The 15,223-nt window shown below is 40.7% G+C and overlaps 1 protein-coding gene across 6 annotated transcripts in view; it reads right to left on the reverse strand.

Moving 5' to 3' along the window:
• The window catches only part of elavl4 (ELAV like neuron-specific RNA binding protein 4), a 71,034-nt gene extending 57,938 nt beyond the window's left edge, over positions 1-13,096 (reverse strand). For 5 of the 6 annotated variants that reach the window (XM_030727889.1, XM_030727890.1, XM_030727886.1 and 2 more), the window contains exon 1: positions 12,229-12,360. In XM_030727889.1, coding sequence (XP_030583749.1) covers positions 12,229-12,360 — 132 coding nt within the window. Of the gene's footprint in view, positions 1-12,228; positions 12,361-13,033 lie in introns of those variants that run through there. The other variant, XM_030727891.1, reaches the window with a different exon arrangement.
• Positions 13,097-15,223: the final 2,127 nt, after the last annotated feature.

Consider the following 15,223-nt stretch of genomic DNA (forward strand, 5'->3'; position numbering starts at 1 on the left):
CAAGACTACAGTATAATGTATATGATCTGAAAAGTCTGAAAACAAATTACTGAAATGTCCTGATTGCAGTTTTTGTCAAAAATAATGGTCATGGTTAGTTATAGGTCTCTAGTTACTGATTAAACACAATGTTTATTTCAGAAATAGTTGTAAACAGTAGTTTAATCAATAAGGAAAATAACTGTTGCCTACAGTCCCACTGGGACACCTCCCACTACTTTCTGACATGTCAAAGCAGTTGAGAACAGCAGCACAAGTAATTAAATTCAAGTCTCAAAGCAAACCATCCAGTGAAAATCATGTGAGTGTGAGTTTTTAGTGTCTGAAGCTAAATGATCACCTCTGTAATACGTGCTTTGTGCACACTGCACATATAATCACACAAGGGGACACACTGTACACCACATAGTTCACTTGACACCTAAAATGACACCGTGTCTATCTATACAATTTTAAGTTGTGAATTTCAACACATAAATAGGTAGGCAAATTAGCTCCCAAATGAACACAGTAGAAAAAAACACTATTAAGATTAAAGCGTCGCAGTTTCTCTGCTTCTTCCTTAACCTCCACCTGTCTGTTTAGCTACAACTAGCTAGCTAGCCTAGCTATGTGCCTGACATACTAATGAGAATCCTCACTACGCCCTCCATTAGGCCGGAGCAGTAGACATGCACGCACACACACACACACACACACACACACACACACATGTATACACACAAGGGGGAAGATGGGCTGAACAAGCCCGCTATTGTTTCAGATAGAATAAAATATGCTGGCACTTGCAGTCTGGAGATTTGTACCGATCACACGGTATATAACATAAGAGAGGCAGAGTAATGTAGAATGAATCACAATGAAAATGGATTAAAATAGAAGTGCGTCTCTGCCTCTCTTCCTTTGTTATGTGCTTTTTATCTTTTTCTGCCACAGAGCAGAGTGAAGCGAAATTTGCAGCTGAATAGTACAGGCAACAAACCCTCAGTCTTCTAGCCATCTTTTATCCTCCTGCTCTGACCTTTGAGTTTAATAAAGGCTTTGGGTTGGACCCAGGAAAAGATATTCTCCACCCCACAGCCTTTAATATTCTTGACCAAACTGTGTTTTTATTGTTGCATTTTAATTCCCTACGGTAAAGTGTAGAAAGTCAAATCTATGGCAGTGACTTGCATACAAATCATGTCTATTTTTTTTTTCACGCGCGCGCATGTGTGTGTGTTTTGTCAACTTTTAACTGCCAGTGTGTAGAAGCAGTAAAATAAAGTGGGTGATAATTTTCTTATTTCATAATGGACAGTGTTTTGAGGTTGTTTTTCTCTCCCCGTAATATGAACCAAATAACCTTTTCTCTAAATGAGAATATGATTTGAAAGTGAAAATAGTCTCTCGCAGTTGTCTTGCTTTGTGTGTCATTTCGCTAGATTGCGCTACAGGACAATGATTTTAAAAGGCAATGAAAGTGACTACCAGCTATAAACACAATCTGTTCTTTCCAGTGTGCAGTGTTATGGAGTGTATGCAGTCTCGGTACACAGGCGCATATCAAAGATGGAGCCGTGTTGCTGCCATACTTAAGGACATACACTGAGCATTATAATATCGTGCATGGACAGATGGGGGGAGTGGTTAAGATACTCCATCAAGGGCATCCATGTTGAGATACTCTACAGACTGGATTACAGTATCGCTCATTATCTCATGGATTTGGCCCGTCTTTATGTACAGTTTATGCCTCGCAAACAGAAACCGCAATGCAGCATGGGAAAAATGTAAAAAAACGTCAAAGTAATTAATGTTAATAACTAAAAGGGCTACTCTTTTTAATTGCATTTCCATTTTGTCATACTTTGCACAAAAAAAAAAAAAAGTGTGTGATTTTGATTGGATGCATTATTTGGCTTTTTAGACGATGACTGACGCTAAATCGTTTTTAAGCAGGCAAATGATATTTCTTTCCTTTTGCAATATTTTGAAAGTTAAAAAGCTTTTGTGGCTATAACCCAGCAGGGCCAGCCACACTGTCAGCAATGTGAAGCCCCATCTCACTTATTGGCTCTGGCTCTTATCCATAAACACACACACACACACACACACACACACACACACACACACACACACACACACACACACACACACACACACACACACACACACACACAAAGGGACAGCTGATTCCAGGCAAACTCGCCAGCACACAGTCAAAAAAAAAAAAAAAATTAATTTGTGGAGTGTGTCACACTCTGACACAGTCTCTGTTGTAGAGCTGGAGCTTTAAGGCCTGGACCCCAGAAGGTTTTTCATCCTGTGCTTCCAACCTGCTAATTCTGAAAGCAGAGAGCTGGCTAATTGTCGTGAACTCCTCCTGCCCTCTCTTCAGCCCAGCTTCTCCTCCCTAAACCCCTCCTAGTCACAGACCTTAATGGATTAACTGCAGACTGTGTTGCTCCACTTACTCTTTTATTCATTCTGATTGTCTTGCGCAAACTCAAGATGCTACATCTCTGCCACACCCAGAAAAATCTGTTTGTGTATACTGAATTTAAAAGGTTGGAACAATTACACATGCAAAGTCTACGCTTACACATCATACTCCGGTAGCAGCCAACACATAGAGTTCTGGTAACAAGTGTGAAGGAGCAGGTGAAGAATAGTATACCCCGTATAGCAGGTTTGGTTTGAATATGCAGTGTGCAGTCAGTGATAATTGTGGGTGCTCTCGGTTTGAGTCTTGTTAACTGTCACACGCAGTGTTTCAACACCTGTCCTGTGTTTCACTCTGCATAATAAGGCTTCTATTTAAAGGGGGGGAAGTGAAGATGCCAGTTGAGGTGTTACCTCAAAGTGCTGGAAGAAAATACCTTGATAATTAAAAAGAGAAGGAAAACTTGAGTTTAGAAGAAAAAACTCATCGTCCGACAGAAAACTGTTTGAAACTGAATTATCACAGTGTGGCAAAACACAGTAATTGAGGACAAAACTGTATTTTAACAGAGTCACGGAGAATAATAAAATACTTATCGGGTCTTGTTAATTTCAGTTCAAAAACATCCCATAATTCACAGCAGTCGATGCAGTAAAACAGCCTAATACATTTAATAGCTCAGCACACCCTTCTCAGTATGCTGTGGTTCACTTAGGATCTTTTTGATTTGCCCTTGAAGGATAGATTTAGTTGCTCTATTGAAGTTCTGGCAGTAGAAGCATCTTGCTGTGCTACTCAGACTGATGACTGCCTCTTTCTTGGCAGGTGTCCACCCTCTGACGGTAACAATCAACAAATGAGAATCACAGCCTTCAACTTGCCTATCTCCAATGACAAAATCAGCATCACTGGGTCCAGCCAGCAGACAGCTATTAACACGGCAACATGTCTGTTTCTGGACAACAATGGCCAGTTTGAACTCAAATGGCTTTTGTTGGTGGCTTTCAGGGTTAAGACAAGAAGGTTTATTTGCAGGAAGAAATCGTACACACTGTGTGGGTGATGCTAGTGAGTAAGTGTACCTGCATTACTGACGCGCATTCAGTCAAATCACCTCTTTTCTTTCTCCTCAAAAGCAGGCCCCACTGTGCTACAGTGCTCTGACAGTTTAGTAATGGATTACAGCAGCTGGACATAGTTCTACCACAAAAGCTGCTCTTAGAGGAAAACCAATGTCTATAAGCGGGGTAAAGTAGAATCACATCTTATTTAAGTGACAAAGGGCACATGATGTTAAATTGTTTTTGGGAGGAAAGTCAAACTCACAGCCAGTCAGAGTGAAGGGCTAAATGTGCGCACAAAAAAAAAAAAAAAAATCCCAGGTCACTTCAGTTCAAACTTGCCACAAGAGTAAAAACCGAACAAATGTCACAAATCTCCAACTTGCTCCAGCATATTTCTTTGAACTTCAATCCTACATTGAAAATATATGCAATGTAACCAAATCAAAAATAATAACACTGAGTTACAGCTCAGAGCTTTGAATTTTGTTTCTGGTGTTGAATGTGAAAAAAAATGACATTTTATTTTGGATTATCTTTTGGAAAAACTAACAACTAAATCCTGCACTGGCTTGCCATTTACAAATTTGTGAAGTCATGGTAACCAGAGACAGAAAGGGGATCCAGTGAATGGCATATGCTATCTAAATGTACACCAAATTATAGAGGAGAATTTTATTTTATATATTTTTTTTTTTGTGAAATTGAACTAATCTAGTTGGTGCTTTCCTCCTACATCCTCTTCTCTCCATGTCAGTGGGCATGATACGCAGTCAGCTTAACCCCTGACTGTGTCACTCTCCCTCGTAGAAACTCCTTAGATCAGAAATGAATTCTTCATGCTGATCCCAGAACAAGGCTGTGCTGCATTTGTCACAGCCACTTTCTTCAACTTTAACTCAAAGCTGTTTGGTATGGCTGGAGCTTTGCAAGCTGCAGAGATGTGACAGGGAGCTGTTTGAAAGCTCAGACTGACGCTCTGTCTCTATCTGAGAGCGAGCGCTTGTTCAGCCACTATGTAAACTACGCAGTCTCACAGTCCTCGTTTGTTGTTTTAATTCAAAATCCCTACAGTAGGTATAGCTGGTTTTCTTTTTTCTGTGTGAAAACATCAGGAAAAATACATAAAAACACTAAATCGACACCTAAATACACATAAATATTAACCCAGCACAGTGATTTGTCCTTTCTTTTTTTTCTTTTTTATGGAAGAGATAATGGTCATAATGGTCTTTGAGGTGGTAGCAGAACACAAATGAGAGATGGCTTGTGTAGGTGCCCAGAAAGGCTTAGCTATGCATTCTCTGTTGAGTCTGGCATGTGTTCTGGCACTGAGAGTGTATTCTCAACAGGACTCTGGTGGATTAGTGTCCATTTGGACAACAGAGTGGTCTACAGCTTGGGGTGACATTCAACTTCAGCAGGCCAGCAGCTCTCTCAGTGATCATAAAGTTTCTGCTAGCTGTAGATGTATTGATAATGTAAAGATCCATATTTGTTATAGATGTAGTCAAAGATCAGGCACAATCACTGGGACACCAAATGACGCCCTTTTCTGTTGATGTTGTGTCCTTTAGTTTAAACTTGGTGTGTGAAATGAAGCCGTAGTGTGGTGGGTCGGTGGCTCGCGGGGGTTTAGTGGTGGGCTTTGGGGCTGTGAGGATGGGAGCCTGTTTTGTGTTTGATCCCGGTCGGGGTACAGCCATGCTCACAGGGCCACCGCTGTGGTCCATCTGGTGGAGGCTTTAATCACAGCTCCCCCCACTTACACACACACACACCCTACAGCAAGACAAAAACGCACAGTGTTTCCCACTTGAGGTTCTTTAATTGCTGCTGCTCAGTCTCTGAGCATTTTATGTGCAATATTTACTTTTTTCTTGTTTCTGCAGTCATCTCTCTGCAGAAATGAGCCCTCCCCTCTTTTTTTTTTTTTTTTATCCGTTACAAACTCTGCAGTGTTTAAAACCTCATCAAAAACCTTACACTATCAGATCTGCATAAATTATACCACTGTGGCTTTTGATAAGAAATAACCTTTCAGAAATTAGACACATCCATGGTCCTTCATTGAGCTGGCCATCGGCACTGTGGACCAAAACATGCCCACACCGCACAAATCCGACTCTCCAAATGTCACTTCATGCTTAACCGCCCTTTCTCATGCTTGAAGAAAAGCAAGTGGGTAATGCACAAGAAAAACCCCACTGGGTTTCAGTTTAAATGCCTACATGCTTAGAGACATGTTTTGGTTATTTTGTGTTCTTGAAACATTTAGCCGATTAAAGAGAAAAAAGTCATTAGCAACAAACACTCTAGAAATGATTTTCCTGCTGTGAAAATAACAAGACTTTTGGTATAAAAAGGAACAGTCGTGCTCTGAGTAAATCTTCACTTTGTAACATTAAGTCAGGACAAATAAATGTAATTCTGCGAGAAAATATGTTAATAGAAAGTTTTGAGAAGACTGCTTTTAAAATGCAATAAGTTACAGATTATTAGTTGCCCTTTTAAAAATCCAATATGTAAAGTAACTTTTTTTTAACTAATTCATCAAAGTAATGTAACACGTAAACAAACCCCTTTCTGATTTTAGAAGGGAAATATTGCTAAATTTACAGCACCGGAAGCTGTTCTTGTCTGACGACTTGGCAACCCGCCATGCTGGTCGCAGGCACGGCAAACTCGGGTCGCTTGGAGCAGTGCGCACTGACTGGCAGCCAAGAGGTGGTGCAAATTCAGACAAGAGAACCAATCAAAAGCAAGGCTCAGTGAGTTCAGTGAATACTGCCAAATGAAGGGAGCCTCCCTGGTAGGAGAGGCAACTTGGTGTAAGCCATCCTACTGCTGAAATTGCGGCATGTAAATTTATCACGATGGCCCTGCTGACCCATGTTATCAGCAAAAGAAGCCATTTTTGCACTGCAATAACATGCAAAGAAACAGATTAAATATTATATTACCCATATATGCCTTTATAATCACCAGCATTTTGACTGGTAACCGTAATTTAATTCCATATTTTTCCTCAGACTACAATCCCATTTATTTTGTAATTTAATCATATAAGTCCATAACATCTACTCAGTTACTTCCCATGTAAATATACATATTAAAATTATACATGAAACACTGCATATTTAATCTGTATATTTATGTTTGTGTGCGTGTTTACTGTATGTTTAATCCTGTAAATCAGGAATACATATTTAAAGCCTTATTGCTAATATACTGGTTCAAGACAGACTCCTTAGTAAATGCAGAATGCTGATATTAGAATACATTTATAATTAATAGAGAGTTTAGCAGATAAAGATGATGCTCCTGCTGCATGTTTGGGTCTGCGATCACGTGTACCTACAGCCAAGCCAACACATGGTCCAACTAATAGAAACCTTCAGGTGAGCCTATGGTGAGCTGCTGTAACTTCACTGGTCACTTTTCCTCTGCGTTATTACACGAGTCAGCCATACATCATTTGTGACAACGGATACTTTGCCTCATCCCCGGCAATTAGCGAATCAATAAAAACGCATTGGCTTTGAAACCATCAATTCTGAGAGAGTAAAAAAAGCGTTGTTCATCAACATGCCAGCATCTCAAACACAGACAATCGCTCAAGTATCAGCAGCATTTGTCAGCTCAGCATCAACAGGCGTCGAGCTGTCAACAATAAGGCCCATTGTCTCGCATTGGCGCTCTTAAAATGACTGCCACATGCAGTCTGGTCAGGAGTTCTCACCTACAAAATGGGCATCTGTTTTGAAAAAAAAAAAAAAAAAAAGACTATTAAATAATCTTTTTGTCGGGGGATTTTGTTTGCATTATAAATTTGCGTCTATTGTCAGGGAGAAGACTGAGCTTAAACCATCTGATGAGATTATCATGAGAGATGGAGACAGGGCAGTAAAGGTCTTCCACTGGCTAATGCGTCTTTTGTCAAGGTTTATAAGGCTGACATATCCACAGTACATTCAGATATCACTGTCAGTTTTATAATTAATTCAGTAAACCTGAATGATTCAATAACTACAGCATAAACTGCTTTTTAAATGGACAAATATGTTGACCTAAAATTACATTTTGGCCTCTGACTTGGACTTTCACTTCCGAATAACATCTGAGAAAGTTTCTATTTTTACACATTCATTATTTGCAAAGAGCAAAATACGAAGAACTCACCACTTTTGAGAACACAATAGTTCTTTCTCTCCAGTCTTGCCTGTCGCATTATTCTTTCTGTATTTATCTTCTTAAGCCAAATGAAATAACTGCAGCTGGATGTGAAAACATTGTCCAAGAGAGGCAACAAATTTGTTTCTGGAATTAACTGTTTTATATTGCCAGGCAAAAGGGCAGCCCTGGGATTTTTTTTTTTTTTTTTGAAATTAAGGAAGAAAAATGAACAGCAAGAAGTGAGATTATTTCATTCAATATGTTGAACTGCATAAATGTAGCCACAGACTTAAATCCGTACTACCATTTAGAAGCCCACAATGGAATTATAATCCACTACAACATAAACTGCGATAATTGTGATGACTATGACTAAGTTAATCCGTGTATTAAAAGGCTTGTCAGTCAGTGTGGGAATAATAGTGCATTAAAATCTTCTGCTTTACTTTCTGGTGGTGGGCGTGACCTTTTTGTTTACATCTGAATAAGGGACTGCAGTCTTCAACAATCTCTTTTGTCACGACTGTGAAGAGACATTCAGTCTGTTTCTAATCAGAAAATATGAGCTCCACTATGTTACATAAGCAGAGTCACAGGTGACCTTTGGCTGGGTGTGGACACATGACGCTGCAGCAAGCTATTAGAGGATTACTCTATTGTTTATGTCTCACCTACAGAGTTGATGAGTATAGAAAAAACAGGTCACAGCTGACAATGGTAATGGGTGATGCAGCACATGCTAACAGGCCTCCTAAAGAGCCATACTATGCAAAAAAAAAAAAAAAAGACTCCAAGGGAGACAGAAATACAGTAAGGAAAAAAGCAAATAAGAGCAAGAATACACTTGTGTGTATGTGTGTGTGTGTCCATGAGCCTGCAGACACCTGCTCCATTCTGCAGTGATGGCTCCCAGCGGGACACAGGCTCAGCTGCTGATCACTAGGCCCTCCCTGCAGCACTGGTGGCCAGCATACACACACACACACACACACACACCTCTTCCAACAAATCTGAACCCTTCAGGCCCCCCTTGCAGTGCCCCTCTCTGTGCTCCCCGTAACTGACACACCACATGTGCTCATATCAAGTGCAAACATGACATGATGTGCATGCGCGCACACACACACACACACACACACACACACACACACACACACACACACACACACACACACACACACACACACACACACACACACGTGTTAGCTGAATGTTCCTGTGATGTTGCATGTAAATTTTCTGGCATATTGCCGTCATAATGTGCTCTAGTTTGAGATGTGCCGTTATGGTCGAGTAGCATGCCTTTTTTGTCCCTATAGAACCCTATAGCTGAAAAAGCTTTGCTGAAGAGAGCAGAGCTTCCAACCATATTAAACCACATTATGTGCTTCAGTTATAAAGAGAAAGAATGTTATAAAGAATATTACTGTCCTTCTCACGTTAGCGCCATTTTCCTTACACATTTAAACCATTTAGAGTCATTTTTAGTTTGCCAGATCAATTAATTGCTCACATTAGAAAAATATTATTAACCAGCAACATTTGCTTTTGCCAGTCTTATGTTAATTAACCACTACTGTACTTGTTTCACAAATATTACTGTTGATTCTGCATTTTGCACATATCTCCATCTCTGTTTCCCTTCCTATGAACGGCTTTTTTCCCTGTGTGGCGTCGTTCAGTCTGCTGCACCTGTTTGTGCCTCAGTGACAGCAGGGTTGTGGAGCACAAATGAACTAATTTCCTGGATATAGAGAACACTGCAATCAAGTAGAGGGGAAATGCAGTGAGCGGCAGATGGAAGAAGCTAATCATTGTTATGAAATAGAGATGACCTCTAACTATCTCCTGGCTGTTAATATACCATGGTTACACACGTTTGCCAACAACTATGGCAGCCCCCTTTCTCTTTGTCCCTCTTTGCTTTTCGTTGCTGTGTTGATGATGAACGGCTTTAGGCAGCTTTTTTTTTTTTTTTCAAATGTTGAAACATTAAAGATTGGAGTTGTCAAACAAAGCCTTGTGTCACATAGAGAACGGCAGCTGCCTGCAGTGGGTAATCAGTGGAGCTTTCCACAAATTAACAGCATTCAGCTCTGAAGCACGGTGCACTGCAGCTTTTTAGATGTGGGCTTTTGAAAATTAGATCTCAGTGACTGAAAAATTGAATAATTTGCAATTAAGCTTTTCTTCACGTTATCCCCATTTTACCTACTTCGCCTGAGGTGGTCATCCTGGTCATTCTAACACTGTGAACTGAGGTGGGGCACGCTTCGTCTGACATGAGAATGTACATTTGAGTTTCATTTACTGCATGCGCCTCTGTCTGCTGTGTGTGCTCTAACAGTCAGAATTACATTTTTTTGGATGCTCTTTTAAACATGTCATCCTAGAGCTTAAAACACGAGATGCAAGACTGTAAACATGCGCACACAGACACGGAGACATTTAGCACAAACACACACATGCATGCTCTAAACAAGCTGAACCTAAACAAGCTATTTATTCATTTATCAAAGCAGTAATTTGCACCATTACCGCATTATATAAAATGCAATCTAGTGTCTTAATATTAAATTGTAATCATATCAAACTATTAGATTGATTAATTGACAAAATAACCAATTTGCTAAACAATGAATTTGCTCCTTTAAAAAAAAAAAAAAAATGCAGCAATGTTTGGCTGCCGCTACACATTTGTATTTCCTTTTCTTAAAGCACCAAGGTAGAGATTGCAATGTTGCTTTTGAGGCTCTACACACCAAAGCCACCAGAATCTTCCAGCACATTCATCTAATGTATGCAAATGATCTTGCTGTGCTTAATGAAGGCACCATTAATCACTTTAACGATGGTCTTTTTTAACCAGGGTAATCATGCGCAGGCATGCACGCGCACATTTTCAAACAAATACACAAGCGTATGCGATTACCCACATGCTCGATTGCTCACACACACAGGAACGTGGCTCATCACTAGAAACACACTGATAGCAAATGCGCAAAGTCCCCAAAATGAACCATTAGCAAGCCATTTTGCTAGAAATGAAACTATTTATGATGAGGACCTGACTGTCACTTAGTTAATAATAAAAATGTCTTGAATTAATTTTGTCTGTGCTAATTGTGCTCTGTACTTAATTCTTTACTGGTGTCTGTTAAATGTAATGTAATGTGCAACTAGTCATCTGTTCATCATGCTTCACCCTGCGACTGACTGCTAATTTCTTTTAAAAGCCATCTAATAAGATGCTGATAACATTCATCAAAAAAATGTTTACGTGCCAATCACATTCATATAATAAACTGGAGTAAGTAGTTCCGTTGGTTTTAGTAAATCATTTATGGTCCGGCAGCTTTATGCAAAGAGCTGATAACACTGTTGTGAGTCTAAATGGGCAGTGGGAAACACATGCTTCGTGTTGTGTGTAATAACAAAACACTGGACAGATGTCTTTGAACTGGCGTAAGAATTCAAAGCAAAAAAATAAATAAATAAATAAACAACTGAAAAACAGTTTTGAAGCTCAGCTCCTCACGGACGCATTTCAATGCTTATCCCCGCCATGCATTTGCATACACTTGACGGAAACCCCTGGATACAGTCAGCAGCATGACAGTGGGTTATGAAGGCTTCCGGGAGGCTCTGGGGTGTGGATCTGAGCCAGTTTGAAGGGGAGCCGAACCAATGAAGAGCCCACAGCAGATTAGACACCCACAGCTTCATGTCGCTTTAATGCGGCGAGTCAGGGATTTTCTTACAGCTCTTTTGCCTAAACGCTCAGGGTTTTCTCATGCCCCTTTTTCTCTGTCATTCCCTTTCCCCTGAAGTAATCGTTTCTATGTAAATTGCAGAGTAATGTTGACTCCAGCGCAAAATATCCCATCTATTTACAGTTTCTCTGCCTCCCCTTGCTAACATGACTTCTCAGATGTTAACTGAAGTGTAACTGACTTGATTGGTCTTTTAAAATCGCAAACGAATTGACATCTCAGGGTGCTAAAATGTATTCTTTGACTTCCAAGGTTGCTGTAAAAAGTCTGGGATTTTAACAATGGTGCTAATGGCCGTCTTTTAATTTACAACACATCAATTAATTCATCACCAAGCAGCAAGGAGATGAATGGATATTTTATATTGCTAACAAAATTGACAAAATCCAACAAACAGAATATATTACCCACACAAACACACATTCACACATGCATACACAGACACACACACACACACAGATACAAACACACACAAACACCTCAAATTCCCTTGATAACAGTCTGACTGGCAGAGGCTAAAGACAGAGTAGGCGTCCATAATTGAACAAACATAACAATGTAAATATTTACTAATACTATCCATTGGGGATACAGGCAGAATTCCACAATTGATTTGCTCTCTTTCTGTCCTTTTGTTCTTTACCTCAACACACACGCACACACACATACACACAGTTTTCATACACACTTACTACCACTACCATCATTTCTCCCTGTTTTATTTCTTGTTCTTATGCTTGCCAGTGTTCATTAAAAGGATGGAGAATATATATCGGTCTGTCTATCCTCTTACCAGGGGTGACCTGTAGCCCATCTGGGCTGACGATGACAGGAGATCCCTGGGAAATAGCGGCGAGTGCGTCTCAGGGACGGAGCCCACGCCACTGGCTGCTAGTCCCGAGAGCTGCCCGTACCTCGCCATCATCTTGAGATGCTGCTCACAGAACACACACACTCATACACAGACACGGGAGGAGAAGGGAGGACAGAGGCAGAGAGGGGGAAAAAGAGAGAGAGAGAATGGGTGTGAGAGAAAGGGAAGGAAAGCACATAACAGCAGGTAGGAAGGACGATGGTAAAGGACAGAAGAGGGAGGGGGGGGGCATGAAGAAAGAGGGAGGCAGAGGGGCATTACAGAACCCTTTGCTTTCACACAAATGCATGTGTGAACATACGCACATCCATACACACTTGCACTAACAGACATACTATACGTGCACATGAAGGCACACAAACAATTTTAGCCCCAGGTGGACAATTTCACAAGCAAGCCTATGTTTGATGGGTTTGATGGCTACCTTGGTCTTGTTACAACAGGAGGACATAAAGTCTAGGCACTGGCTCGCCATTTATTATTACAAGGCAGGATGAGTGTGAGAAGCATTGCAGTCCCCTTTTCTGTACCAACCATCGTGCTGGGAAATATAATAAACAGCTGCTCTTATCAATCATCCCCTCTGTCTTCTGGCTATGAGCGCATATAGAAGTGTAAAGACAGGCACACGTACTGACATACAATAACACACATGACAGAATGGTTGGCAGCAGACATACACAGGTGAGGTGTGGAGGGAATAAGCAAATCCAAATCTCTTTACCTCATTGCTCAACAAAGCAGCGTTGAGTGTTCGGCTTATTTCGAACATGTTCAGATTCGGTGCTTTTTTTCGTTCTGTCCTTTTATTTTCAGATTTTCTTCAGTTTTGTTTTTTTTTGTTGTTTTTTTTGCTCCCCCCTCCTCTTTTTTTCTACAGTTGGGAGTCAGTCCCAGGAACACAAAAAAAAAAAAAGAAACAAAGAAAAAAATCAAATCAATTTAAAAAGAGGGGGATAAAAAAAAAATCCTCTTTAATTTTCTGATTCTGGAGTTGTGATTTTTCAGTCCTCTATTTTCTCTCTGTCTCCCCTGTCTGCTGATGCACTTCTGCTGGCTGTGGCTGTAGTGGTGGCGTTTGTGCCCAGGGTCTCCGCACACGTCTAAGGAGTCAATATGATGTCTTTTAAAATCTCCCCAGAGTCAGCACATTAAAACAAGCAGTCAGGCAGTCGGTGGGTCGGTGGGTCGGGCTGGCGGGCTGGCTGGCTCCCTTATCTGTCCCCCGCACACTGGCTCACACAATACGCTCCGATCCTCACACTGCTCGCTAGCAGATTAGCCTGTCCCAAAACATTGCACTTAGTTTAAACTCCCCTCCCTTTTGCTCTCTCTCTTTCTCTCTCTCTCTTCCTTGCTCTCTCTGTATCGTTCCCTCTGGCTCTCTCCTTTGCGCTCCCTCTCTCGCTCTTTCTCTCTCACTCCATCTCTCTCTGCATCACTCTCTCTTCCCCCATTGCTCACGTATTGAAGCAGCTACAATTCTCTATGCTACCACAAGGTGGGAAGACTGTTCTAGCAGCAGCGACACCATCGCCGCCACATCCCTTCCTCTCCGTGCCACTCCTATCTTTCCTTTCATATTTTCCTCTCTTCTCCTCTTTTTGGGTGTGTCTATAACATACAGATATAGATTGTGAAGGAACATTTATACATAGGCTAGCTCTCACTCTCTGACCAGATTGAACATACAGTATGACCAGCATTAATTAAAAAGTGTGAAGACACATATTGTTTGGGTATAATTATGTTGTAGATTTAACATGAAAAGGGGCTATCAAATGCTTTTTGGGAAGAAGGAAGCATTTAGCACTTTCTTTCATGTGCTTTTGTGGGAGTAAAATAAAGTAATGGAATGTAGTAAAACCTGTACTATGGGAGAGTGGAAATTAAAGGTACCTCTTATTAATATCTACCAGAGATGGGGAAAAGTGAGGGTTGGGCAGATGCAAGCATCAAGGTCAGGCGGTTGTCCTTTTCCTCAGCAGGGTGTGGCACAGAGATGACGAAGCAGCTAGTCACAGACATGGCAGGAGATCCCATCTATGGAACAGAAAAGCAAAAAAAAAAAAAAAAAAAAAAAAACATTAGGGTTGTGTGAGCCAAGGATGAGTCATATGAGAATATTCAGTAAGTCAGTAACATCTGAAAAAGGACTCAGAATAGCATACCTGCATTTAATGTGATAAAATATGAAATTTGTAGTAAGAAGTGCTTGTTTGTAAGAAACTAAAAGAAAAAAAAATAGTTTATGAGGGTGATGGTGTTAAAGTAAATGGGATCGTCATCGTCTGCGCTAATCAAATCTTAGTGGTGTGTTGCTCATGGCTTCATCAGCGTGGCAAAGGATTTATTCCCAGTGCTTTAAATGTGCTTTTTGCTGTCTTGGATCAGAGCGGGGAGAGTGGCCAGTTAATAGCAGCCTATTGACACTGAACCATCTGTTTAGGTGGATGCTGTCCAGCACAGTGGAGAGAGGGAGGAACAGACAGAGAAAGTGTCAGATAAAGGGAGAGGAGTGGGTGATGATGAATGGATGATAGAAGGGGTAATGGTAAGGTGTAAAGCAGAGTGTTAGCAAATTGCTAGTTTTAACCAATGTTTATGTCAACAGGGAAGGAAAATATATGTAGAGAGACTCACACTCACATCAAGGATGTGGCATATAATATTGTTTACATGTTTTAAATTAGCACATTTTCCCTTTTTTATATTTTCATCGGTAGAAAGATGGTGTCATTAACAGCATTACTGTGTTATGGCACTGTTGTGCTGTCTTGGCTCCAATTCCATTTATTTCTTAAGTATTTATTTTTGATTTTTTTTCCCTTTGAAAAGGACTGCTAGCCGCATCCCTGTTCTGTAAAGCCCATGGTCTCTGGGGATGGCTGGTCCGGCACAGCCCTGGGGGGAG

The sequence above is a fragment of the Archocentrus centrarchus genome, chromosome 4 (genome assembly GCF_007364275.1).
Source record: "Archocentrus centrarchus isolate MPI-CPG fArcCen1 chromosome 4, fArcCen1, whole genome shotgun sequence".
NCBI classification, from domain to species: domain Eukaryota; kingdom Metazoa; phylum Chordata; class Actinopteri; order Cichliformes; family Cichlidae; genus Archocentrus; species Archocentrus centrarchus.